This window comes from Myotis daubentonii, chromosome 3 (assembly GCF_963259705.1).
Source record: "Myotis daubentonii chromosome 3, mMyoDau2.1, whole genome shotgun sequence".
In the NCBI taxonomy this organism is placed as follows: domain Eukaryota; kingdom Metazoa; phylum Chordata; class Mammalia; order Chiroptera; family Vespertilionidae; genus Myotis; species Myotis daubentonii.
The window spans coordinates 164,466,140-164,494,047 of record NC_081842.1 but is presented as its reverse complement, the minus strand read 5'-3'; the positions used below and the strand labels follow the sequence as shown (position 1 = coordinate 164,494,047).

Genomic DNA, 27,908 nt, shown 5'->3' with positions numbered 1-27,908 from the left:
TTAGTATGGAACAGATGATATACTAGGTGCTAGGAGTACAAAATATGTCTGACCTTGAGGTGGATATTTCAGGAGTAGTAAAGAGCAAATATATATATTAGAGTTGAAACATCATGTAATAAGTACAATTATAGAGGAACATATTAAAAAGGGTAGTGGCACAAAAAAGTATACAGTTCTTTGTGGGTCAAGGGAGTTTAAAAGATAGTAAAGTATACCAGATATTTAGGAAGAGAAAAGCATTTTAGAAGGATCAGCATATGTAAAAGCAAAGAAATATGAAACAGGAAGCAGCTTGGTTTAGCTGGGGTTAGAATGTGTATGAGAGAGCAGCAAAATAGAGCAGCAAAAAGATGAATCTAGGTGCTTATAATAAATTTCTCCTATACACCCCTGAAGAGTTTTAAGGAGTGTTTGTTCTCACAGGGTGGGAGAGGGCGATGGTGGTGGTAGTGGAGGGATAGCATGATTAGATTTCCATTTTAGAAAGATCATCTGAGTGATAGCATGAATGATTTGGGGAAGGGTGATTGAAACCATAGTAAAGGAGACCAGATTGTTTAAGAGACTATTTTGGTAATCCAGTAGAGAGTTGACCGTTAAAGGTAGAAGCAGTGAGCGTAGAACAGAATTGTGGGGATGAGGGGAGGAGAAGAGAAAAATGGAGAGAGTAGAGTGACTCCTGGAAGAGAGAAGACACTGATTTGCAAGCTACTAAGGAGATTTAGTGACAGATTAACAAGATTAGTGACTCATCACTTTTTTACTCAAAGGAGGTATTATGGGTTGAATTGCCGCTTCCCCCCTCCCCCCACACACACCCCCAAAAAGATACCTGAAGTCCTAACCCTCTGTACCTCAGAATGTGACCTTATTTGGAAATAGGATCATTTTAAATGTAATTAGTTAAGATAAGGTTATACTAGTAGAGTGGGCCCCTAATTGAATATGACTAGTGTCCTTATAAGAAGATTGCCATGTGATTACAGAAGATTGGCGTGACACTACGGTTCTTAGAAAACTACTAGAAGCTAGAAAGAGGCAAGGAAGGATTCCCCTACAGGTTTCATAGGGAGCATAGCTCTGCTGGAAACTTGATTCTAGTTTCCAAAACTCTGAGACAATTCATTTCTGTTATTTTAAGCCATCCTGTTTGTGTTACTTTGCTATGGCAGCCCTGCCAAACTAAGGGAAGGGTTAAATGTGATTATGGGTGTTGAGCCATCAACCATGCTGAGAAATAGGGAAGTAATAAGAATTCCAATGAGAATCTCTAGAAATTTAGGTGTTGTTTATTGCCCATCCTTTAACATAGATATGAGACATGTTCAGTAAAGGTGATGACTAGACCAAATTCATTAAGTTCCCTTTACTGTTGAAGATGTAAGAAAAGGAGGAATGGAAAAAAACAAATGGAAATCAGAGAATAAATGTAAAATGATTTGCTGAAATATTTTCCCAAACAAATGACTTTACCTGAATCAGCACTCTAGTGTTTCTTTATAAGCTAGACTAAGTGTATTTTTAATACTTCTTTCATATTAACACATTTTTAACTATCTGAATTAGATTAAAAAGTTCTTGAGTTAGTACTGTGCTTAGAGGTGTGTATCATGACTGTTGGGCTAAACATATAATAAAATGTCAGAGGGCCAGGTTTAGTACATTTCTCAGTTGCATAATTCCTTGCTATACTATCTATCACCATGATGTTTGGTAAATCTATAATAATTAAAGCATAATATGCTAATTAGACCGGACAGCTGAACGACCTTCCAGACATCATTCTGGATGAAGCTGCTGTGGCAGGGGCCGAGGCAGAGGTTAGGGTGACCAGGCAGGCAGGCGAGCAGTTAGGGTCGATCAGGCAGGCGAGTGGTTAGGGGTGATCAGGCAGGCAAGCAGAGTGGTTAGGGGCAATCAGGCAGGCAAACAGAGTGGTTAGGGGCAATCAGGCAGGCGAATGGTTAGGGGTGATCAGGCAGGCAAGCAGAGTGGTTAGGGGCAATCAGGCAGGCAGACAGAGGGGTTGGGGCGATCAGGCAGGGGAGTGTTTAGGAGCCAGTGGTCCCGGATTGCGAGAGGGATGTCTGACATCCCCTGAGGGGTCGCGGATTGTGAGAGGGTGTAGGCCAGGCTGAGGGACACCCCCTCATGCACGAATTTTATACACTGGGCCTCTAGTTATATATAATTATGTTTATGCTACTATTAAAAATATTCAAATGTTGCCCTAGCTGGTTTGGCTCAGTGGATAGAGCATCGGCCTAGAGACTGAAGGGTCCCAGTTTCGATTCCGGTCAAGGGCATGTACCTTGGTTGCGGGTACCCAGTGCGGGGTGTGCGGGAGGCAGCTGATCGATGCTTCTCTCTTGTCGATGTTTCTAACTCTCTATCCCTCTCCCTTCCTCTCTGTAAAAAAGCAATAAAATATATATTTTTTTAAAAATTCAAATGTTAATATACGGTGTGTACTATGAACTTCTATATACTTATTTATGAGCTTAAAATATGTAACATTATAATTAAGTATATAAATTCAATCCAATAATGCATTTGTAGCTCACAGGAATGAAAATGGAAAGAAAGGAAAAGCAAGTAACCTAGTTGTTTTGCCACTTTGCTGTTTCCATGCTGTTCTTTAGAAACTTAAATCTTATAGTTGTTTTTTTTTGTAATCCTTACCCGAGTATGTGTTTTTTATTGATTTTTAGACAGGGAGGAAGGGAGAGGGAAAGTGAGAGAATCATTGATGTGAGAGAGAAACATCGATCAGTTGCCTCCCATACATTCCCTGACTAGGTATCGAACCCGCAACCTGGGTATGTGTCCTGACTAGTGCACAGAATGATGCTCCAACTGAGCCATACTGGCCAGGGCTAAATCATATAGGTTTTTTTTAATCTTCCTATAAAATCAAAATAAATACTCTTTACCTATGAATTGTCAAAGTTTTTGATAGTTCTCAGATTGAAGTAAACAGTAAGAATGGGTACTATCTGATATAATCTATCAAAATGTATCCTCAAATACATAGTGATGAGGTGGAGAACAGAATCTCATTGTCAAGAACTGTGATAGGCCCAGCTCTTGTGCTCAGTGGTTGAGCATCGACCCATGAACCAGGAGGTCATGGTTTGATTCCCAGTAGGTGTGTGCAGGAGGCAGCCAATCAATGACTCTCTTTCATCATTGATGTTTCCATCTTTCTCTTCCTCTCCCTTCCTCTTTGAAATAAATAAAAATGTATTTTTTTTTAAAAAAGGGGGGGGGAGAACCATGACTGCATTGCTATGTATGGTGACAGATGTTAACTAGACTTATTGTAATCATCATTTTGCAATATATACATATATTGAATCATGTTGTTTTATATATAAAATGAATATATAGTAGCCTCCTCATACCTGTAGGATATGTGTTCCAAGGTCCCTAGTAGATGTATGAAACTGTGGATAGTCCTAAACCCTATGTATACTATGTTTTTTTCCTATACATACCTTTTCCCTTGAAGGAGACACTTCATAGCTTCTCTTTGGCATATGTGAATTGCCAGCATCACTATTCTTGCACTTTGGGGCCATTATTAAGTAAAATAAGGGTTTTTGAACATAGACACTGGGATACCACAATTGGTTATTAGATCAGACAGTGACCATGTGACTAACAGGCAGGAAGCTCCTATAGTCTGGATATGCTGGACAAAGGGATGATTCACATCCCAGGCAAGATGGAGCAGGAGAGCACAAGCTTTCTCATGCTACTCAGAATGGCATGCAGTTTTTAAGCTTACAAATTATTTATTTCTGCAATTTTCCATTTAATATTTCAGTCTACACTTGGCTGTGGGTAACTAAAACCATGGAAAGTGAAACTGTAGATGAGGGGGGACTACTGTTATATCTCAATGTAAAAGAAAAGAACTATAAAGGGTCCAAGGTTTTTCCCTTACTTGCAGACTAGCAGTTTAGCTGACCATAGTTTGATGTTTGCTGTCAGAAGACAAAAAAATCCCGGGTCAAAAACAAAAGACTTGATTGATTACTGGTGGCTGAGCATGCAGCTGGGTGGCATGTTTGTGTTGGTTCCATGCATCCCCATCCTCTGAAACATGGAGTGGTCCATGTAGATGTGCTCACAATGGATTTGTGTTACAGCTAAGGAACCCCAAGCTTGGGGAACTCCAGTCTTTTATAATGAGCTTTAAGCAAACATTCTCAACCTTTTCCCCCTGGGAAGACATTACCTTCTCCTTAGGGAGACACTGAGCAACCTGCCCTCTGCTCATAGGGAGACACTGTCTCTACCTTTCAATGCTGCTCACTATACAAACATCCTTAAAAAGGTAGTCAGTGAGCAATCGCAGCTGCAGGTACAGCATCAAGTGGCTGCTGGAGGCGAATGGTGCAGAGGAGCCCCCTGAGGTTGCGCCCTGCAAGGGATCCCGCAGCCGCACACACGCCACACTCACACGGTGGAGAACCAGTACTCCTACTAGCCCAGCGCCAAGGCCCTGATGCCACCAGTCCTGCCTTGCAACCGCCATCGTGTCCATCATCCAGTGGACCCTGCTTCCCTGCAGGTGCCGGCCCTAGTCCCTTGCTGGGTGGGAAAAGCGAAGCTCTTCAATGAAGACATAAATGTTATTAAAGAGCCTGTTTTAAGGACTGGGGGGGGGGGGGGGGGGGGAGAATGAGGTGGCCAGTGTCTTTGCTCATAGGACAGGCAGAAAAATGAGAGAAACATGGAGAATTCTCTCCCAATTCTCGTATTTGTGTTGTCATGGTTTGACCTTAGAGTTTAATAGAGAAAAGTCTAGTATTCTAAATATTAGAAAGGGGCTAAAAAGTTGTAGTTGAATAAATTCTAGTTTTTTAAAAGATAGGATTCTTTGTAAGCAAAGAACATATATATTTAATTGATAATGTTTTCATTTTAATGTAATGTTGGATCAAAATTATCTTTTGGCATCAAAATGTATATAATTTAGGGGTGGGTGAAATGTGTGAAAGTGGTCAAAAGGCACAAACTTCCACTTATAAAATAAAGAAGTTAATAATACTCTATTGTATACTTGAAAGTTGCTAAGAGAATAGATCTTTTATTTTACTATTACTAGTGGCTCGGTGCACGAAGTTTGTGCAAAGGGGTGGGGTTGTCCCTAAGCCCGGCCTGCACTCTCTCCAATCTGGGACCCCTCGGGGGATGTCCGACTGCCGGTTTAGGCCCGATTCCTGTGGAATCGGGCCTAAACCAGAAGTTGGACATCCCTCTCGCAATCCGGGACCGCTGGCTCCTAACTGCTCACCTGCCTGCCTGCCTGATTGCCCCTAACCACTCTGCCTGCCAGCCTGCTTGCCCCCAACTGCCCCCCCCACCAGCCTTTTTGCCCCCAACTGCCCCCCCCTTGCTGGCCTGCTCACCTCTAACTGACCCCCTGCTGGTTTGCTCACCCCCAACTGGCCCCCCTGCCCACCTGCTCACCCCCAAATGCCCCCCCTGCTAGCCTGCTTACCCCCAACTGGCCACCTCTGTCAGCCTACTCACCGCCAACTCCCCCCCCCCCCACTGGCCTGATCACCCCCAACTGCCCTCCTCTCCTGGCCTGATCATCCCTAACTGCCTCTGCCTCGGCCCCACCACCATGGCTTTGTCCAGAAGGATGTCCAGAAGGTCTCCCGGTCTAATCGGCATATTACTCTTTTATTAGTATAGATATTTTTAATGCTCACCTGAGGACTTGTTTATTGATTTTAGAGAAGGAAGGGGTGGGGAGAGAGAAACATTGACTGGTTTCCTCCCATACACACCCTCGTCAGGGATCAAATCTGCATGTGCCCTGAATTGAACCCGCAACCTTTTGGTGTATGGGATGATGCTCCAACTAACTGAGCTACCTGGCCAGAGCAAGAGAATAGATCTTAAATGTTATCATCACATGAAAAATATTGTAACTATGTGTGGTGATCATTTTGGAATATATGCATATATTGAATCATTATGTACACTGGAAACTTATGATATTTGACAATTATATCTCAACTAGAGGCCTGGTGCACAAAATTCATGCACGGGGGTATGGGGGTCCCTCAGCCTGGCCTGCACCCTCTCCAATCAGGGATCACGAACCACTGGCTCCTAGCTGCTCACCTGCATGCCTGCCTGCCTGATCCCCCTAACTGCCTATCTGCGCTCCCCTCCTGGCCTGATTCCCCTAACTCCCTATATGCGCTCCCTCCTGGCTTCATCACCCTAAGTGCCTATCTTCTCTCCCTTCCTCTCTGTGCCCTTTGAGTCCCAGAGAGCTCTCTGCCATGGCCCTGTCCCCATCCTGGTTGGTCATTACATGATGCTGTCCTGGCCAATTTGCATATTCCTCTATTATTAGTATAGATTAAAAATACTGCCCTGGCCAGTATTTTTAATCTTCTTGAGTTTCAGAGCATCAGCCTACAAACTGAAGGGTCTCGGGTTCGATTCTAATCAAGAATACATGCCCAGGTTGCAGGCTCGATCCCCAGTAGTGGGTGTGCAGGAGCCAGCCAATCTCATCAATGATGTTTCTATCTCTCCTTCTCCCTTCCTCTCTGAAATCAATAAATATATATTAAAAAAATACTACTGAGCTAGTATTTAGATATATTATATACCAAACCACCAAAGCCCCATATTGTAATTTAAGGCAAGTTATTTTAAAATGTAATCCATTTCTGTCATTCTACTTCCAACTCCTACCCTTTAGTTGACTAATTCTTTATATTTGCAACTATGGCTGCCACAGAATTAGAATTTCTTCTCAAGGAAGGCATTACATCTTAATTTCCTTGATTATTCCCTACTGCCAACTATAATATTTTAGTTGCAAAATATCTTAGTAAATAAATATGTGCTAATATGATTGCATAATATAAAAGTACTATTTATCTTGCTTACTACATGCTAATAAGAAGAGCTTGAGAATTCAGAACATTAACATGACCAAAATTTCCACAAGTAGCAAGAATTATCTAAGACAACCATTAAGAGTGGACTAAAAGGGTAAATATAAAATATGTAAGTAAAATGCCTATATTTCTTCCACAGTATAGAAAGGTAATGGGAAGAGCTATATGTTGGTTTAAAATTGTCTCACTTAGGGTGTCGTGTGAATATTTAATACAATCAAAATTTGCATGAAGTTAATAGTTTATTAACTTCTAAGCCATACAATGGTGAGTATCCTTGAAGAACTCAGAAAAAACACGTGTTAACTTTCTAAATTCAGGTAATTCTGTAGACGAACAGGAATTGGAAGTGAGAATATCCCATTTGGGAGCATGTTGTTGGTCAGTAGTTGAGACCTGATGGTTATTCTGCAAAGATGTAATAGTTCACATGGATCCCTGTATCTCGTTGAAGGTATGTAGTCGAACCAATCTGAAATAATTGGACGTCTTCCTAGACTTAGCTGCGTCTGATGAAAAGGGAAACATTTTAATTTTGTAATGTTAATCATTGGATGAGTTCAAGTAGCATTTTTATTTAAATTAATAAACTATATCTTAAATGTATATGACCCTTATATTTTTTATAAAGCATTTTCATCTGAGGAAAATATTTTTGTTCCCATTTCATTATTACAACTATATATACACTTTAATATACGTAGGACATACATTATTTCTTACAACAGTGAATCTGTATATGTTTTTAATTTTAGACAGATCATACATTGTTTTTTTAACTTTATTTTCATTGTTGACACTATTACAGATGTCCCCATTTTTTCCTCCTATGCCCACCTCCACCCAGTCTCTGCCCCCCTTCTCTCTGACCATCGCCACACTGTTGCCTGTCTATAGGTTATGTAGGTTATGCATATATGTTCTTTGGCTAATCTCTTCACCTTCTTTCACCTCGTCACCCTTTTCCTCCTCCCCTCTGAGAACTGATAGTGTGTTCCATGTATTCATGCCTCTTTTACTATTTTGTTCACTAGATTCCACATGTAAGTGAGATCATATGGTATTTGTCTTTCTTTAACTGGTGAAGTACATATGTGTTATTAGAGTAGTGTTCTCAACTTGGTTGTACACTAGAACAATCTAGGAAACTTTAAGATATACCAGTGCTAAGGTTCTACTTCAGAAAGTCTGATTTGATCTGGGTTTGGGCACAGACAACATAAATCCTAAAAGTTTCCTCAAATGGTTCTAATCATTATAGAGTACAACTTCATACAGCTAAGCCACTAGAAGACCTAACAGGAGGCCCATCCAGATGAAAAGACTAAGTCTTAAAGTTTCAGTTAAGGTGCCCTTTTAGAGATTTAATTCTAGAAGCCAAACAGCAGTAGGTTGACTTAGAATTAAAAGTATTACTGTGTTGCAGACATTTCTCCAGTAGAACCTACACTCTACAGACTACATGACACTCTCACTTAAATGATAGATAATTTTTCTTTTTTTTGTTCTTTTTTTATTATTTATTTTTATTTATTTTATTTTTTATTGCTTAAAGTATTACAAAGGGTATTACATATGTGTCCTTTTTTTTTTCTCCCCACCCTTGACAATCCCCTGGCCTCCCCTACCCCCCAGTGTCTTATATCCATTGGTTATGCTTATATGCATGCATACAAGTCCTTTGGTTGATCTCTTCCCCCCCTCTCCCTCCTGCCCCTCAACCCTCCCCGGCCTTCCTGCTGCAGTGTGACAATCTGTTTGAGGCAGCTCTGCCTCTGTATCTATTATTGTTCATAAGTTTATAATGGTCTTTATTATCCATGAATGAGTGAGATCATGTGGTATTTTTCCTTCATTGATTGGCTTATTTCACTTAGCATAATGCTCTCCAGTTCCATCCATGCCTTTGCAAATGGTAAGAATTACTTCTTTTTTACAGCAGCATAGTATTCCATCGTGTAGATGTACCACAGTTTTCTAATCCATTCATCTACTGATGGGCACTTAGGCTGTTTCCAGATCTTAGCTATGGTGAATTGTGCTGCTATGAACATATGGGTGCATATATCCTTTCTGATTGGTGTTTCTGGTTTCTTGGGATATATTCCTAGAAGTGGGATCACAGGGTCAAATGGGAGTTCCATTTTTAGTTTTTTGAGGAAACTCCATACTGTCTTCCATAGTGGCTGCACCAGTCTGCATTCCCACCAGCAGTGCACGAGTGTTCCTTTTTCTCCACATCCTCTCCAGCACTTGTCGTTTGTTGATTTGTTGATGATAGCCAGTCTGACAGGTGTGAGATGGTACCTCATTGTTGTTTTGATTTGCATCTCTCGGATGATTAGTGACTTTGAGCATATTTTCATATGTCTCTTGGCTTTCTGAATGTCCTCTTTTGAAAGGTGTCTATTTAGATCCTTTGCCCATTTTTTGATTGGATTGTTTATCTTCCTTTTGTTAAGTTGTATGAGTTCCCTATAAATTTTGGAGATTAGGCCCTTATCAGATATGACATTGGCAAATATGTTTTCCCATGCAGTGGGTTTTCTTGTTGTTTTGTTGATGGTTTCTTTTGCTGTGCAGAAGCTTTTTATTTTGATGTAGTCCCATTTGTTCATTTTCTCTTTAGTTTCAAGTGCCCTAGGAGCTGTATCAGTGAAGAAATTGCTTCGGCATATGTCTGAGATTTTATTGCCTTTGGATTCTTCTAGAATTTTTATGGTTTCCCATCGTACATTTAAGTCCTTTATCCATTTTGAGTTTATTTTTGTGTATGGTGTAAGTTGGTGGTCTAGTTTCATTTTCTTGCATATATCTGTCCAGTTTTCCCAAAACCATTTATTGAAGAGACTATCTTGACTCCACTGTATGTTTTTGCCTCCTTTGTCAAATATTAATTGAGCATATTGGTTCGGGCTGTAGATAATTTTTCATTATTTATTCAATACTTGGTTATTAAAAAAGTAGTATATGCTACAACTGAGCTCGGTGCTTTGGTACACAAAATAGACATAGTCTGTGATGATAGGACGGTGGTCCAGAGGTAAAACCATTTATATGTTTACCATAAAATAAATAGGCCTCAATAGGGGAACTACAGTACTAGGAAGTATGGAAATGCAAAGTAGGGGCATTTAAAGTGTTCTTTAAGCCAGTGTTTATGCTCTTTGACCATCTTGCTCAGTGCTACTTTAGCTTATTAAAATGTAATTGATTAGAACCCAACTATAATCTTTTTGCCCCTCAGGCAAATGATTTTGATCAACTCACTCTATTCTAGTACTTTTCTAGTTTGATTGTTCCTAAGAAATAGCACTCAAGGAATTTGTTGAGAATTCCTTTTTCTATAATAATTGTGCAGGATTAGCACTGAATGAGGACAAGCAAGTTACTGAAGATGCAGAAATTTTTAATTGCTTTTGTTTTAAAAATTGGTTGCCAAAATAATTTGACCAATTTGCTTTCTTTATAGTGGTCTAATGCATGGTTGATTGATATGCACTGTTAAGACTTAAGAAAAAACAAAATACCAACAGAGTTATATTTGTAAGGAATTTGTTTCTGAAGGCATTTAAAGATAAGGGGAACTGCTAAAGTCCTTGGTAATTTTATTGGTTTAAATTTATAGGAGTAGCTTTCTTGTCCTTAAGCAGACTTATTTCTTGCTATGCTAGTAGACATGATACAATGATGTGAAAATTTGCAGTTCATTTTGTTAGGGTAAAGATGACCTCCGTATGGTTGATTTTCCCCCCTCTAAATTTGGTTTATCTCAAAAAATCTTATCAAGGAGAAGAATCCCTCCACATTTCTGAGGGATAGGTATTTTCTACTGAGCAAATATTTAAGCATATATATACTAGAGGCCCGGTACACGACATTCATGCACTGGGGGGCCCTCAGCCCGGCCTGCGCCCTCTCCCAGTCTGGGACCCCTCTGGGATGTCTGACTGCTGGCTTAGGCCCATTCCCTTAGTGCTGCCTCGGAGGTGGGAGAGGCTCCCGCCACCACTGCTGCGCTCACCAGCAATGAGCCCGGCTTCTAGCACACTGACCATCAGGGGGCAGCTCCTGCATTGAGTGTTTGCCTCTGGTGGTCAGTGTGAGTCATAGCAACTGGTCATTCCATTGTTTGGTTGATTTGCATAGTAGTGTTTTATTACATAGGATGTATATACATACTAGAGGCCCGGTGCATGAAATTCGTGCATGTGGCGGGGGGGTCCCTCAGCCCGGCCAGCACCCTCTCCAATCCAGGACCCCTTGGGGGATGTCTGACTGTTGGTTTAGGCCCAATCCTGCAGGAAACCGGCAGTCAGAAATCCCTCTCGCAATCCAGGACCATTGGCTCCTAACCACTTAGCTGCCTGCCTGCCTAATGTCTCTAACTGCTCCCCTGCCTGCCTGATTGCCCCTAATTGCCTCTGCCTGCCTGCCTGGTTGCCCCTAACGGCCTTCCCCTGCTGGCCTGATTGTCCCCAATGTGCACACGGCTGAGGTCCCTCAGCCCAGCCTGTGCCCTCTTGCAGTCTGGGAGCCGTCAGGGGATGTCCTCGGGGGAGCGGAGCTAAGCCAGTAGTCAGATATCCTTAGCTCTGCTATGGAGGCGGTAGAGGCTCCCACCACCGCTACTGCGCTTGCTAGCAGTGAGCCCAGCTCAGGGCTTCTGGCTGAGTGGCACAACCCCCGTGGGAGTGCACTGACCACCAGGGGGCAGCTCCTGCATTGAGTGTCTGCCCCCTGGTGATTAGTGTGTGTCATAGTGACTGGTTGTTCTACCGTTTGGTTGATTTGCATATTAGCCTTTTATTATATAGGATACACACACACACACACACACATACACACATGTATACACATACTGTATATACATATACATATAATATATATACTTTAATTCTTTATTGTTGAAAGTATTACATATGTCTCCTTTTCCACCTATTGACCTCTCTCAGACTGCGCCCATCCTCAGCACAGGCCCTCATCCCCCTACTGTTTGTGTTCATTGGTTATTATGTGCATACATATAAGGTCTTTGGTTGATCTCTTACCCCCACCCTCTACCCCTGCCCACCCTCCCTGCCATCCCTCTGAGGTTTGATGATTTATTCAATGCTTCTATGTCTCTGGATCTATTTTTGTTCAAGTTTGTGTTGTTCATTATATTCCACAAATGAGTGAGACCATGTGATATTTATCTTTCTCCAACTGGCTTATTTCACTTAGCATATGCTCTCCAGGTCCATCCATGCTGTTGCAAATGTTGAGAGTTCTTTCTTTTTTAAAGCAGTGTAGTATTCCATTGTGTAGATATACCATTTTTTAATCCACTCATCTGATGGGCACTTAGGCTGTTTCCAAATCTTAGCTATTGTAAATTGTGCTGCTATAAACATAGGGGTGCATATATTATTTTTGATTAGTTTTTCTAGTTTCTTGAGATATATTCCTAGAAGTGGGATCACTGGGTCAAATGGGAGTTCCATTTTGAGTTTTTTGAGGAAACTCCATCCTGTCTTTCACAGTGGCTGCACCAGTCTGCATTCTCATCAGAAATGCATGAGGGTTCCTTTTTCTCCGCATCCACGCCAGTACTTGTCACTTGTTGATTTGTTGATGATAGCCATTCTGACAGGTGTGAGATGGTACCTCATTATCGTTTTGACTTGCATCTCTCAGATGATTAATGACTTTGAGCATTTTTTTATATGCCTTTTTGCCTTCTGTATGTCCACTTTTGAAAAGTGTCTATTTAAAGCCAGTTGGAGAAAGATAAATATCACATGATCTCACTCATTTGTGGAATATAATGAACAACATAAACTGATAGACAAAAATAGATCCAGAGACACAGAAGCATTGAACAGACTGCTCAGAGGGCAGGCAAGGGAGAGTGAGAGAGGGGGGTAGAAATTAACCAAAGAACTTGTATGCATGCATAACCAACAGACACGGACACCAGGGGGGTGAGGGCATGTGCTGGGGGTGGGAGTGTCTGGGGAGAGGTCAATGAGGGAAAAAAGAGACATATGTAATACTTTCAACAATAAAGAATTTAAATAAAAAAAATAAAAAAGTGCCTATTTAGGTCCTTTGTCCATTTTTTGATTGGATTGCTTATCTTCCTGTTGTTAAGTTGTATGTGTTCCCTATAAATTTTGGAGATTAAGAACTTATTGGATATAAAATTGGCAAATATATTCTCCTATGCAATGGGTTCCCTTTTCATTTTGTTGATAGTTTCTTTTGCTGAGCAGAAGCTTCTTATTTTTATGTAGTCCCATTTGTTTATTTTCTCCTTAGTTCCCTTTGCATTGGGAGATGTATCAATTAAATATATTGCTACGAGATATGTTTGATATTTTGCTGCCTATGGATTCTTTTAAGATTTTAATCATTTCCCATCTTACATTTAATTCTTTTATCCATTTTGAGTTTATTTTTGTGTATGGTGTAAGTTGGTGGTCTAGTTTCATTTTTTTGCAAGCATCAGTCCAATTTTCCTAACACCATTTCTTGAAGAGACTGTCTTGACTCCTTTGTATACTCTTGCCTCCTTTGTCAAATATTAGTTGAGCATAATGGCTTGGGTCAATTTCTGGGTTCTCTGTTCAGTTCCATTGGTCTATATGTCTGTTCTTGTGCCAGTTCCAGGAAGTTTTGAGAATAGTGGCTTTGTAATATAGCTTGATATCTGGTATTGTGATCCTTCCAACTTTGTTGTTCTCAGGATTGCTGTGGCTATTCAGGGTCTTTTTTTATTCCAAATGAATTTTTGAAGAGTTTGTTCTAGGTCTATGAAATACGCCATTGGTATTTTAATTGGGATTGTGTTGAATCTATAAATTGCTTTGGGTAGTATGGACATTTTAATCATGTTGATTCTACCATTCCATGAACATGGTATATTCTTCCACTTGTTTATATCTTCCTCTATCTCCTTTTCAACGTCCTATAGTTTTCAGAGTACAGGTCTTTGACCTCCTTAGTTAAGTTTATTCACAGATATCTTAATTTTTTTGTTGTTGTAATGGTAAATGGGATTTTGTTTTTAGTTTCTCTTTCTGTGAGTTCATTATTGGTGTATAAAAATTCCATAGATTTCTGGGTGTTAATTTTGTATCCTGCTATGATGCCGAATTCATTTACTAAATCTAGTAGTTTTTTGATGGATTCTTTAGGGTTTTCTATGTACAATATCATGTCATCTGTGAATAATGCCAGTTTTACTTCTTCTTTTCTAATTTGGATACCTTTTATTTCTTCTTCTTGTCTGATTGCTATGACTAGCACTTCCAAAACTATGTTGGACAGGAGTGGTGAAAGTGGGCATCCCTATCTTGTTCCTGTTCTTAGGGGAAATGGTTTTAGTATTTGCCCATTAAATATGATATTGGCTATAGGTTTGTTATATAAGGCTTTGATTATGTTGAGGTATGATCCCTCTATTCCCACTTTGCTGATAGTTTTTATAAAAAAAAAAGGGTGTTGGATTTTGTCAAATGCTTTTTCTGCATCAATTGATATGATCTAAACCTTTATATTTTATGCTTAAATTATTTAGAGATTTTGAAAAGAAAAATTTGTATCCTGATTGTAAAAAATCTGATTGTAGTTTGAGGGAAATGTAAATATTATTGAAAATATGCCCTAATCGGTTGGGCTCAGTGGATAGAGCGTCAGCCTGAGGACTGAAGGGTCCCAGGTTCGATTCCAGTCAAGGGCATGTACCTTGGTTGCGGGCACATCCCCAGTAGGAGGTGTACAGGAGGCAGCTGATCGATGTTTCTCTTTCATCAATGTTTCTAACTCTCTATCCCTCTCCCTTCCTCTCTGTAAAAAAATCAAAATATATTAAAAAAAGAGAAATTATTCTATTGGCAGAAAAAGTTTGTTAAAATTTTAATTTATTGTGTCTTTAAGTAACATAGAAATCCTAATAAAATAGGTTTTTATGTAATTAGAATGTAATATTAAGATACATTTACTTAGGAACTAAGATGGCGGCATAAGTAAACACCGGGAAATTGCTGCCTCCCACAACAACTTCAAAAATACAACAAAAAGACAAAACGGACATCATCCAGAACTACAGGAAGGCTGGCTGAGTGGAAATTCTACAACTAGAAGAAAAGAGAAAAGCACACTGAGAGCCAGAGGAGCTGCGGAAGTAAAGTGCAAAGGTACAGAGGCTCAAGCGCGCGCGCGGAAAGGGGCTGGTACCTGAGGACACGCCTGTCTTTTTGAATCAGGAGGGAGTCACAATCTCCCGACTGCTCTGAACTCCAGTTCCGGGAAGTCTCTGGGGACCCAGGACTCATACGGGGAGAAACTGGACTGTCTGGCAGCAGGCAGAACTCTGAACTTGAGGGCGGCTTTCCCTCAGAGGTGCTTGCAGCAATTATCGGGACACTGAGATGCGCGGCCCCTTAGGGCAGGGCTGAGGATCAGCCATAGCTGCTTGCTCCACCCTTTGATTCCCTGAGACCCCGCCCCACCCAGGCTGCAGGCAGAGGCTTTTGCATATGAATGCCCTGGCCCTTTGCAACCTGAAAATTACCTAACAAACTGCAGCTGGGCCAGACAGACCTAGAACTTCCAAGAGAAGGCCCAAAGCCCCACAGCAGCTTGCATTGCTTCACAGCTGGGCCTCATCAGGGCACTTCTAAACTCCAAAAAAGGAAGGGGAATCTGCAGTTCTCTTTGTAGCTCCTGCCGGGTAACCTCAGGCAGAGGCTAAATTAGCACCTCCTTAGATCCAAGACCCAGTGTACCCAGTTGTCAGAGGGGGACCATCCAGATTACAACTCCTCAGATCCATAAGGGACACACTCAGGGCGCAGACTCAGTGAGCACCAAAGCCCCACTGAAGCAAGTCTTGCCCCAGAAGGGTGTCTTCAGCACAGAAGTTCTCCCACTGCAGACACAGCTGATTCTCACTGCCAATTGGCCTGGAGGTCAATTCCTCCCAGTGATCCTACAACAATCAAGGCATAACTACAACAAGACTGTGCACAAAGCCCACAAGGGGGGTGCACCACGAGTGTCCACCTCAGGTAACTGGGGAGGCTGAGCCACTGGGCCCTAAGGACACCTAGCACACAAAACCACTCTACCAACACGGAAGCAGCCAAAATGCGGAGACAAAGAAACAGGTCACAAATGACAGAAATGGAGGAAAGCAAACGACTGGATATAGAGTTCAAAACCACGTTTCTAAGGTTTTTCAAGAATTTTATGGAAACCGCCGATAAATTTAGTGAGACCCTGGAGGATATGAAAAAAGACCACCTAGAAATTAAGCATACACTGACTGAAATAAAGAATAATATACAGAGATCCAACAGCAGACAAGAGGATCCCAAGAATCCAGTCAAAGATTTGAAATACGAAGAAACAAAAAATACCCAACTGAAAAAGAAAAAAGAAAAAAGATTGCAAAAATATGAAGATAGTGTAAGGAGCCTCTGGGACAACTTCAAGTGTACCAACATCAGAATTATAGGGGTACCAGAAGAAGAGAGAGGGCAAGATATTGAAAACCTATTTGAAGAAATAATAACAGAAAACTTCCCCTACCTGGTCAAAGAAATAGACTTACAAGTCCAGGAAGCACAGAGAACCCCAAACAAAAGGAATCCAAAGAGGACCACACCAAGGCACATCATAATTAAAATGCCAAGAGCAAAAGACAAAGAGAGAATCTTAAAAGCAGCAAGAGAAAGACAGTTACCTACAAGGGAATACCCATACAACTGTCAGCTGATTTCTCAACAGAAACCATGCAGGCCAGAAGAGAGTGGCAAGAAATATTCAAAGTGATGAATAGCAAGAACCTACAACCAATATTACTTTATCCAGCGAAGCTATCATTCAGAATAGAAGATCAGAGAAAGAGCTTCACAGATAAGAAAAAGCTAAAGGAGTTCATCACCACCAAACCAGCATTATATGAAATGCTGAAAGGTATTCTTTAAGAAGAGGAAGAAGAAAAAGGAACTCTTACCATTTGCCACAGCATGGATGGAACTGGAGAGCAGATAAATACCACATGATCTCACTCATTTGTGGAATATAATGAACAACATAAACTGATGAACAAGGACTGATCCAGAGACGGAGAGGCATTGATTGGATTGTCGGGCTTTGGAGGGGAGGTAGGGGAGGGTGGGGGTAAGGGGGAATGATCAACCAAAGGACTTATATGTAAGCATATAGGCCTAACCAATGGACATGGACAACGGGGGTGAGGGGGGGGGGTGAGGGCATGAGTGGGGGGGTGTAGGGGGTAACGTGGGGAAAAGGACACATGTAATATCTTAATAAAAAATATATTTTAAAAAAAGGGGAAAAAAAGCATTTTGTTATTAAGATCCAACCTTTTTGAAGTTTGCCTGTGTGTGTAGTATAAAATGTATTGTGAGTGCCTTAATATGTGAGCAATAATCATATATTTTGCTATGCATGTATGATTTTATGGAAATTATAATTAATGTTATTTTATTTCAGTTTTTCAGTCTTTGAAAATACACCATGTGTGAATCATCCTATAAAGTTCTTATGAAAATTCAAAACAGCAACAACAAAAAACACACATACATTTACTTAAAAGTACTAAAATAAACTCTAAACTATATTTATATTTAGAAGACAAAATTATGAAATAAAGGACTGATATTGGAGAAAATTTGAATTTTGTCTAATTGTAACTTATAAGCATATACTCAATGATTGATTTTTCAATGACTACAATCTATAGATTAAAAATTAACTTCATTTTTGCCTCACAAGTTTTTTTTCTTAAAATTGATCAACAGTTGAGCCCAAACCCAAAGAACAATATTTTGCTTACCTGTATTTCTCTGATTGAAATGACAGAAAGCACTCTGGAACATAGCACTAAACACGTTTTCGCATCTTCCTGGATGTCTACCAATTCATGATCAACCATTATTCTCACTCTTGAAGGGTAGAGCAGTATTGTTAACACAATGTTGATAGGGTTTTTTTCTCTTTCTAAGATTCCATATTGCAGGAGTATTTTTAAGATGCTAGATTGTCTTGTCTGAGCTACATAAAGTAGAGGTGTGATGCCACTTAGTGGGCTTGGACAGTATACTGGTGTGAAAGTTCTGTGAATCAAACAAACGAACCTCACTGAATATAGAACTAAGAGATATGGTAAACACTTTGTCTTAACAATAATAGGAAAATAATAGTACTTGCTTATATATTAAATGTCTTAAATGTTCATGTAACTTTATATAGAATATGTCTTAGTTTTCTGCTCTATTAATCTAGAACATACTCAAGGTTAAAGAAATAAGAAAACTTCTACTACATACTTAAACCCTTTTTACACTTGTAAGAACAAACAAACAAAAGATATGCAATGTGTAGGAAGTTTTACTTTTAGTAACAGTAATTCTGTTTCTCATTTGAGAAATCCATTGCGATTATAACAAGTATTATAAAACTGATGCAGCTCTGAAAAATCTAAAATGGAAAAGGGAGAAAGACTTTTTCACCTTATTAATATCACAGAATTATATGACCATTTTGATATCTTCTTGTTTGTTTTTATTGTTCTCGATTATATGTCAGTGTTGGTGTGCTTGAATTGAGTTTAAATATTGGGTGAAGAGAAGTAAGTGCAACTACTTTAACTTTTTTAAATTCAATTTTTCACTTTAATAACATTAGAATTGGTATTTGTAAGTTTAAGAAATGTAAATGCCATGTCAGATCCTTCAAGGGCAGAATTTTATTTTCTTTCTTTAGTAAAGTTATGAAAATCCTCTGCAATCTTCTTTTCCTGATGGGCTTCATGATGACTAGACTTGAAAATTCCTCTTCCCTATGACTGAAATGAAAATGACTGTTTCTACATTTAGAGTCTTGCAATTGTTTCATTTAAAGATATTTATGTTTGCTATTGAATTGGTCTCCATATATAGGTAGGACATAGTAGAACCAACCACAGGGTATTTTATGTTATCAGGCCTTAATTTGGCCAAGTAAACATGACTTTTAGGGTTAAAGAAAGGGACATTTTATTCATGCTTCTTGTCTCTGGTTTCTCTTGATTGGTCTAATAAAATGCTAATATATTTTGCAGGACAGTATACAAACTATAAATTCTGGTTTTGGACAGTTATGCAGAACAAGGAAAGCATTATTTGAAAGGAGGAATTTTAAGATTGCATATACTTAATTAAAATGGGAGGTGACATGGCATAATGCCATAAAAATGGAGATTAAGGGTTCTAGGTTCTAGGTTTTGGTTCTCCTAACTAGCTAGTACGATGTTGAGTAAGTCAACCTCTTTGGGTCTCAGTTTCCTTTTGCATTTATGTATTAGCTTGTTCATTCATTCATTTATTCATTTATTTAATACTTGCTTATCTAGAGCATATTGAGTAATAGGTATGCAGAGATGAAAGATATAGTTTTGGTATTAAAATGTTTATTACAGTCTAGTAAGGGAAACAGACAAATAATTCAATAAATATAAGGCAGGGTTATAATTACTATGTTAGAAGCATGGTTGTGGCACTCTGAAAGCACTGAGGAAGGACACTTACTCTACTGGAACAGTCATTGCTCTAGTTTATTCTGGAGCTAATACTGGAAGTATTAGTAGGCATTTGCCAACAAAAAGATTGGAAAGAATGTTTCATAAACCAACATTGGAGAATTGTTGTACCTGAATTACCTATATAAAAATTAATATTTTGTATTAGGTAAGTTCTCTGGTTGAAGTGTATTTGGGGGTCCTAGAGACCTCCTCTGTGATGATTCTGTCAGGACCTCTAAAAAGTAAAGTTTGAAAATCACTAAACCAACTACTTTATCTCCAAAACTTCATTGAGCCCTAAAATGACAAGATTTCGTGATTTAAACAAAACAATAATAGGACAGTGCAGTGTAGAGCAGCAGTTTAGAAATTAAGAAGTGGGTAGCCCGCTAGCGTGGCTCAGCGGTTGAACATTGATCTATGAACCAGGAGGTCACGGTGCGATTTCTGATCAGGGCACATTTTGGGGTTGCAGGCTCGATCTCCAGTTCGGGGGGGGGGGTGTGCAGGAGGCAGCTGATCAATGATTCTCTCTCATTATTGATGTTTCTATCTCTCTATCCCTCTCCCTTCCTCTCTGAAATCAATAAAAATATTTTTTTTAAAAGAAGAGGGTTTTGTCATAACTCTCTTCATGGTATATCTATATCCTTCTAAGTTCTGTATATACAAATATATGTACTCTCTCCTGGAATTGTCTCCAGGTCATTATTGTACTAGACATTTCATCTTTTTACAAGTACTCCCAACACACATCCAAAATTGAACTCCTAAACTACTTCTCCTTTTGCATTCTTATCCTGCTTATTGGTATTCACTTTGCCCAAACAGCACTGCATCCAACTGTCTCACATTTCTTTGATTTATATGTTATTTTCCTACCTTTTAAATTCTATCTTGCTCATTCTATAAGGCCCTGTCTAATAAACACTTTTGTGAAGTCTTCTTTGATTACCTGATCTTCCTCTTATCCACATGGAACTTTGTGCATACTTCCATTAAGCCCTTATCATTTTGGACATTTTTAATCTTTAATTTTCTCTTCAAAAATAAATGAGTGAGCAAGATGAACTATACAAATTTAAGCTACACAAAAGCAATAATTTTTGTCTGTTTTAGTCCACTGCTATATCCCTTAATGCCTAGAACAATCCTTGCTCATAGTAGACACATAAATTTTTTTTATTATTTCTCACTATTATCCCTAATATATATATGTTCCTTAAATCTATCCTGTAGCTTTCAGACCTAATAAGATTTTTAGTTAAGTGCAATCATTTAAAATTTTCAAAAGCAATCTAATTTATTCATCTTGCTAACCTTAAGAAGATATTTGACCTAAGAGTCCTATAAATAAGATATTTTGCACCAAAAATGTTGAAAACCTAACTAAAACTCAAGTAAGTTTAAAATGAGATTTAAAAGTCTAATCTGTACCCAAATGACATATGATTAATTCCCATGTTTAAAGAGCGTGTTACTATTAACCAAAATCTGCTTAATCTGTACTGACAGTTAATTATAATAGTTCTTATATGGATGGAGTGAAGCAAGCAAAGCAGGAATCCTTTTTTAAATGTGAGGTTAATGAACTGAACTCTCCGTATCTGAAAACCTGTCACACACGCTTATGAAATGGGACATAATATTTCCATGTAGACATGCAGAGAATGATTTTGTTTTGAAGCTATATTAATTATTTCTAATGTATTTTCTTTTACGATTTCTCCTTTGGTTTTGAACTGGTAAATTTAATAGTTGTTTCTTTGTAATAAGTTTATCTTTGATATTTAAGACAGTTGACTATTCTCAATCCTCTTTTACTGGTTTCTATTTCTCTGCCCTCAACATTTAAGCAGATATGGCCTTTCCACTAATTTTCATTTGACTAATTATTCTCAGGCAATTTCATCTATGGCTTTAACTTCAACTGTTGTCTACTAATTCATTCAACAAATACTTATTGAATACATACTATATGCCAGCAGTGTTTTGGGTGCATAGGATACACGGATCAACAAAACAAAGATGCCTCCTTTCTTGATTATATTGTAGTGAGGGGTAACAGACAATGCCAAATGAACATTGCAAATAAGCAAATTTTATAATGTTGGAAGGTTTGATGAGTGGGAAAAGAAAAAGTAGAGCAGGGTAAGAAATATGGACATGCAGGAGGGTGCAGTGAGGCCATTTTCCAATTTTAAATGGGATGATAAGAGAGGGCATAGCAGAATGATGACATTTGGATAAAGAAGAAGGACCCTAAGGTAGGAGAGTGTACCTGGAGTGGTGAAAGAAGAGTGAGGGAGCCAGTGTGGCTGAAAGTGAATAGGGTGGGAATAGTAGGAAATGAGCACACAGGTCATGGGATGCTACATCAGATGGAGCCTTGTAGATCGCTGTAAGAACTTAATTTTTTATTCTAAATGGAATGGAGGAGCCATTGGAGATTTTGAGTAAAAAAAGCAACATGACCTATGTTTGTTGAAAATTTGTTATGGGATAGAAGGAGGGAAGTCACTTAGCTTGGTACAAGGTGATAACAGTGGAGGTGGTCATATTCTGTATCTTGTTTGAAAGTAGAACCAACAGATATCCTGACAGATAAGATGTGGAATGTAAAGAAAAAGAGAGACATCAGCTAGTTCACTCCATATTAGAGGCTGCTGATCTCTGCTATAGTTACAAATATAATAGTCCTTAAAACAACCAAAAGTGCTATTTCAGGGTTTTATTACTGATGTTGCATACCAGAGCTATCAGTTCCTGTATTTGGGTGGTCATTAAAGAAAGAAATCCAGTTCTCCAATACCACAGTGATACACAATTAAGAAAAGAGTTCAACTTCAGGTGGAATCTAAATTGGTTTAGTCTTTAACTGATCTTATCTGTGTTGTTTTTCATGGCATATATGCTTCTATCATCATGCCTAGTACAGTGCATCACACATAGTAAGATGATAAATGATTTTGAATGAATGAACAAATGCACATCTAATCAAACCAATACCTAAAATTAAAGCACAAACTGGAGTTAGTGCAAGTTAAGTAACTGGGGACTCTATGTTATGGACTCTGCAAAGAGGTCACATTGGAGATTTATTTTTACAAGATCCTCAGTAATATTTATTAGCTAGGTTGACAGGTGCAGACTATGTGAAAGTTTGTTCTATAACAGACTAAAGCAGGTATTTGGCTTTCATTGTGCTCAATTCTGGTGAGTTTGGAGTCACATTTATCAATGCTTAACATACAAAGAGGGAACAAGTGTGTTTAATAAGTATTACTAAGTGAATTTGTGTGTATATTTTAAATTATTTTTTGAAAGTCAATTTATTTTAAAAAGTCCATTTATATACATAATAGATATACATTCTCGGTATATAGTACCTTTGTCTACTTAAGAGAAATCTAAATTGTCTAACATTGCATTACCTTGAGCATTAACATGTAAGCTTTATAGAGCAGAACCACTAGTAATTTACTGGTATATATATATATATATAAATTTATTGAATAAGAAAAGGAAGGAATGAAAGAGTGAACAAATGAATGAGCATTCAAGTCAAGATTTCTTATCCATATGTATGTATAGCCACTATACATATACATTTTAGAAAAAAGTAGTAATATAATTTCCTAAATAACAATTTCCTTCTTTTATGGGGAAAACATATGAGATTATTACCTCCATATCAGTGCCAGGTTACAACTTCTGTCTTGAACATAGTCTTTTGTCTTCTTGAGAAGCAATTCCACAAAGTCAGGATTACCTTTTCTGGCAAAAACCCAGTACAGAATTGTATTGACACATATTTCGGTAAATTCAAGATTAAAATTCAGTTCAAAACGGTATCCTGATTTTTCCACAAATGCGATGTAATCTGTGAGTAGTATGTCAAACCCATCCAAGTCAACGTACCTCAGAATTTTTGCCAGTGTTCTGTAAATTCTAGGTTCATAACAGTGATATCCCCATTGACCCAAAAACTGCAATGATGGTCTTTTAACAATTTTGTCAACAAGATTGCAGAATATATTGCTTCTTGGACAAGAAGTCTTACGACATAATTTAGAAGATTTACTCATTGCTACTTAGGCAACGATATAGTAATGAAATCACAGGAAGGCATACTGTAATCCTTCAGTTACATATTTTGAGAATGGGGTAGGCTTTACTCCACAAACAGGAAGTGCCCTTTAAACTATGGCCAGAAAAATTGTCATATGAATTATTACCATGACGTTCTGGATGACATCACAATAGATGGAGATCTGTCATCAGCATAGGTCAGAAGTTTGGGATATTATATGTACTGGTGACATTTGAGAGAGATATTGGACAGAAATGCCATGTGTGAGAGCTAAGATATGATATTCTTAGTGTTCTAAGAACTCAGTTCAAACTAGTATATATGTTTATCAAGTACCGTCTATATATTAGACAAAATATTACTAATCAGGTTGATTATTCTTTTAGGTCAGTGGTTGGCAAACTCATTATTCAACGGAGCCAAATATCAACAGTACAACGATTGAAATTTCTTTTGAGAGCCACATTTTTTAAACTTAAACTGTATAGGTAGGTACATTGTTATTAACTTAATTAGGGTACTCCTAAGGCTTAGGAAGAGCCACCCTCAAGGGGCCAAAGAGCCGCATGTGGCCGACCCCGGTTTTAGGTTATCATGTCAACAAAGAGATGATAGAGTGAGAATGGCCAAGCCTATTGTTTTCATGTTCCGCATGCATACTGCCTGTTCTCACTCACTACTCAGAATATTTCCCCTATTTTATAGTTGAAGAAATTGAGGCTTAGATAGGTAAAGTAATCTGCCAATAGGCATTATATTAATTCTCAAACAGAAAAGAGATCGTATAGTATGAAGCAAAATTTAAAATTTAATTTTAGAATTTAAAATTTTTTTGACATAAATTAAAAATAAAGTAAAATAAAAAACAGTTGGTCCCTGGGAGGGAGAACTCATGCAGAAATGGAGGCAAATGCCCCTGGGAACCCCTGCCACTCCCCTCAGGATCCTCACTCCCCGGGACCACTGTCCTAAGACAGGGTCACTAACAACCAGCCACCAGGCCTCCAGCCCTTTAATGTCCAGTGTCCCAACCTATTTGATTTTGGTGCCAGCCCCCATTTCCCCACTTTAGCCCAAATGAATAGTGTTCAGGGGGAGGGGAGAGGAGGGGTGGGAGTGGGGACAGCCTGCAGGTCTTTAGCTGGATTCTCCTGGTTGTAGGTCTGGTTCAGGAGACCCCCACGCACTCCTTGCTGAGCCGCACAATTTCCTGGGATAGAACTTCCATGTCCTTATGCAGATGCATATTCTTGGTGAGCTGCTCCTCCAACATGTGCTGTAGCTTCTTGTTCATCTCCCGAAGGTTCTCGTCACCTGGCTTCACTAGGTCTCTCAGGACACTGCCCAGCCCGCTGCGGTCTGTGTGGCCTGCTGCCACGGACACCTCGATCCGGCTGTTCATGACGTAGGTCTCAATGATGGCGCTCTTCCTGCAGAGGTCCTCTGCCATAGAGGCGCTGCTCACCTCCAGGTGCTTCACCTTCTCCTCTAGCATCCATTTCTCCTGCTGTGTTTCTGCCAGGCGCTGAAAGAGCTCAGCCGCTTCCTCATCTGACAGTTCTGCTGGTCTCGGGGGCTGGGCCTGAGGGCTGCTGGATAAGGACCGGGCTGGAATGGTCGAGCTCTCCTCCTCACGCAAGATCTCTCGGTAACTGAAGGAGGAGACGCTACTGCTGTCCCCAGTCTGGGTCCGGCTTGGTGAGTTCATTTCTGAGAGAACCAGCTCCTCGAGGCCGGAACGGTTCTTGCTGTTGGTGAGAATGTCCTGCAGCCGCTCCTGCAGCTTATCCGCCCGTTTCCTCTCCAGGTGCAGCTGCCGCTTGAGGTCCTTGAGCGCAGCACTGCCCTTCTTCTCCAGGATGCGCTGTCCATCCACGGTGTCCTTCACCTCCTGCTTCAGGTTGCTGATGGTCTTCAGGTGGGAGTCACGCTCCTCCTGGGCCTGCTGGCGCTGATCCAGAACACCCTGTAGTTTCTCTTTCTTGTTCTTCAGCTCCTTGGCGTGCTGCTCCTGACACTGCTTCAGGGCGTCCTCTTGTTCCTGCTGCTACTGCTGCAGGGATTCCTCAGCCTCCTTCAGGCGCCGTTCAAACCGGCCCTTGGCTCCATCCATAGAGTGTACCTGAGCTTGAAGCTCTTCCACTGTCTGCTGGAGACTCTCCAGTTCCCGAGTGCGGGCCTTCTCCTCTCGGATCTGGGCACGGAGCTCCTCCTCCTGCCGTTTCTTGTCCTCATGCAGCTCACGGAGCTCGCGCTCATAACGGGCACGCACCCCCAGCACCTCCTTCTCATGCCGAAGTCGGACAGCTCCTAGCTCTTCCTTGTGCTGGGACTTCTCCTGCAGCGTCTCTACTGCTAGCTCATCCAGCATGGCCTTCCGCTTCTCAGCACTCTTCCGAGCATCCTGTAGTTCCTGGGTCAATTGTTCCTTCTCCTGACTGATTTCTTGAAGTTGTTCCAGCAGCCGAGTATTGGCCCGTAATGACTCCTGAAGCTGGGAGTTGAGGTCATCTTTCTGTCCCATGAGGTGCTCATACTCAGTCTGCCGCAGCTGCAACTCAGATGTCAGCTGAGCAGTCTGTTCCCGGAGCATATTCAGCTCTTGGGTCTTTGCTGTTTGGATCTGATCTTGTAGGGCTCGCAGAGCTGCTGCATGTTGCAGCCGTTCCCCCTGTCGCTGATCTCTTAGCTCTCCAGGCTCTGATTGGAGCTCCTGCTGCAGCTTCTGATTTCTAGCCAACTGAGCTTTGAGAACAGCTTCCTTCCGCTGTTGTAATTCCTCAGTCTTGTTCTGGCTATCATTGAATAGTGTCTCCTTCTCTGTCTGCAGATGGCAAAAACTTTCTTGCTTCTTTTTCAGTTTCTCTGAGAGCTTAGCAAGTTCTTCCTGTAGCCTGGATGTTTCGGCTTGCTTTGAACTCTCCAAGCCTTGTAGTTGCTCCCAGAGCAATTTCTTCTCCTCCTTCTCCATTTCCCACTTCAGCTCCACCTTGCCAGTGGCATGGGGGACAAGACGGTGGGGGTTTGGTCCCTTGGCCTTCAATGGCAGCTGTGGACTTCCCAGCCTCTTTCCCATAGCGCTCCTGCAGAGCTGCCACATTCTTCTGCAAGGCTGTATTTTCCACCTGCAGTCTCAGCAGCTCCCCATCCACAACGCTCCTGGCCTGGGCAGCCCCTGCCTTGGAAGCCTCATCCTTCAATTGCTGGTTCTCCAGCTCCAGATGTTCCATCTGGCTGCAGAGCTTGCTGAACTCGGCCATAAGTGTGCTGTTCTGCAAGCGGAAGTCCTCCTCTTGGCTGTGCAGCTTTGCTTGCAGCATTTCATTTTCACTTAGCAGCCCCTCGACTTCCCGAGCTTTCTTGCTCTTGCTCAGTGCCTTCTGAGCTTTGGTGAACTCCTTATCCAGGTAGGCGACCTTCTGTCGAAGACTGGTGAGTTCAACACCATTCTTGCGTAGTTCATCTGAAAGCTGGTAGTTGTTTGTTCGGAGTTCCAGAAGCTGAGCCTGCATCCGTTGAAACTCCTCCTCGGACAGAGCTTGTGCCATGTTCCTCCCCCCTCTGCCCCCCGCCCCCCCCCCCCCCGCAACAGCTCAATCAGAAGTTAAAATTTTATAGAGTTTTTTTAATATAAATTAGAATATATATCATTTGGGCATTAAAGGTACTTCAAGCTTTATATGGTATCCGTGCCCCAGTAAAATAAAGCAGAAATACGTTATAGTTTTATCTTTACTTAGTAGTTTATGCTTCAGCCTACCTTTCTGTTAAATTTAACACCTCAGGTGTATTTATGAGCAATTTTAAAGGTACTGAAATGTTGTCTTTTCCTTCCGCATATTTTTCTTTAAATCACATAAATGATGTCTATATAAGAAAAGGAAGTTATAACTTTGGGTTTACTATAATATACTTCCACTAATACTACATTTACTAGTAATTCTATAAACTCTAAGTTCTCTTTTTCTTGCATAGCAAAGGAAAATAACTATAGCCATCTTTCTTAAAACCTAGTTTTGTTTTCCTATACTTTCTCTATTTATTTTCTTCACCTCAAAAATATATTTTTAAGTTGAACTATTTTATTTATTTATTTTTAAATTTATATGCATATTTTATTTTTATTTTTTTAATATATTTTTTATTGATTAAGATATTACATATGTGTCCTTATCCCCACGTTACGCCCTACCACCCCCCACCCCCAACTCATGCCCTCACCCCCCCGTTGTCCTTGTCCATTGGTTAGGCCTATATGCTTGCATATAAGTCCTTTGGTTGATCTTTCCCCCTT

The 27,908-nt window shown here is 40.1% G+C and overlaps 2 protein-coding genes across 2 annotated transcripts; both read right to left on the bottom strand.

Moving 5' to 3' along the window:
• Window positions 1-7,246: 7,246 nt before the first annotated feature.
• ASB17 (ankyrin repeat and SOCS box containing 17) lies at window positions 7,247-23,609 on the bottom strand. Its single transcript, XM_059689165.1, has 3 exons — window positions 23,209-23,609; window positions 17,797-18,076; window positions 7,247-7,453 (listed from the first exon to the last, which is right to left on the bottom strand). The coding sequence occupies exons 1-3, from the start codon at window positions 23,607-23,609 to the stop codon at window positions 7,247-7,249; spliced, it is 888 nt and encodes a 295-aa protein (XP_059545148.1).
• Window positions 23,610-24,452: 843 nt separating this feature from the next.
• LOC132230926 (GRIP1-associated protein 1-like) lies at window positions 24,453-27,178 on the bottom strand. The gene is given in 4 exon segments (XM_059689158.1): window positions 24,453-24,793; window positions 24,795-26,605; window positions 26,608-26,640; window positions 26,643-27,178. Coding segments are annotated over 4 exon segments (2,406 nt in total). The 5' UTR covers window positions 27,163-27,178; the 3' UTR covers window positions 24,453-24,751.
• Window positions 27,179-27,908: the final 730 nt, after the last annotated feature.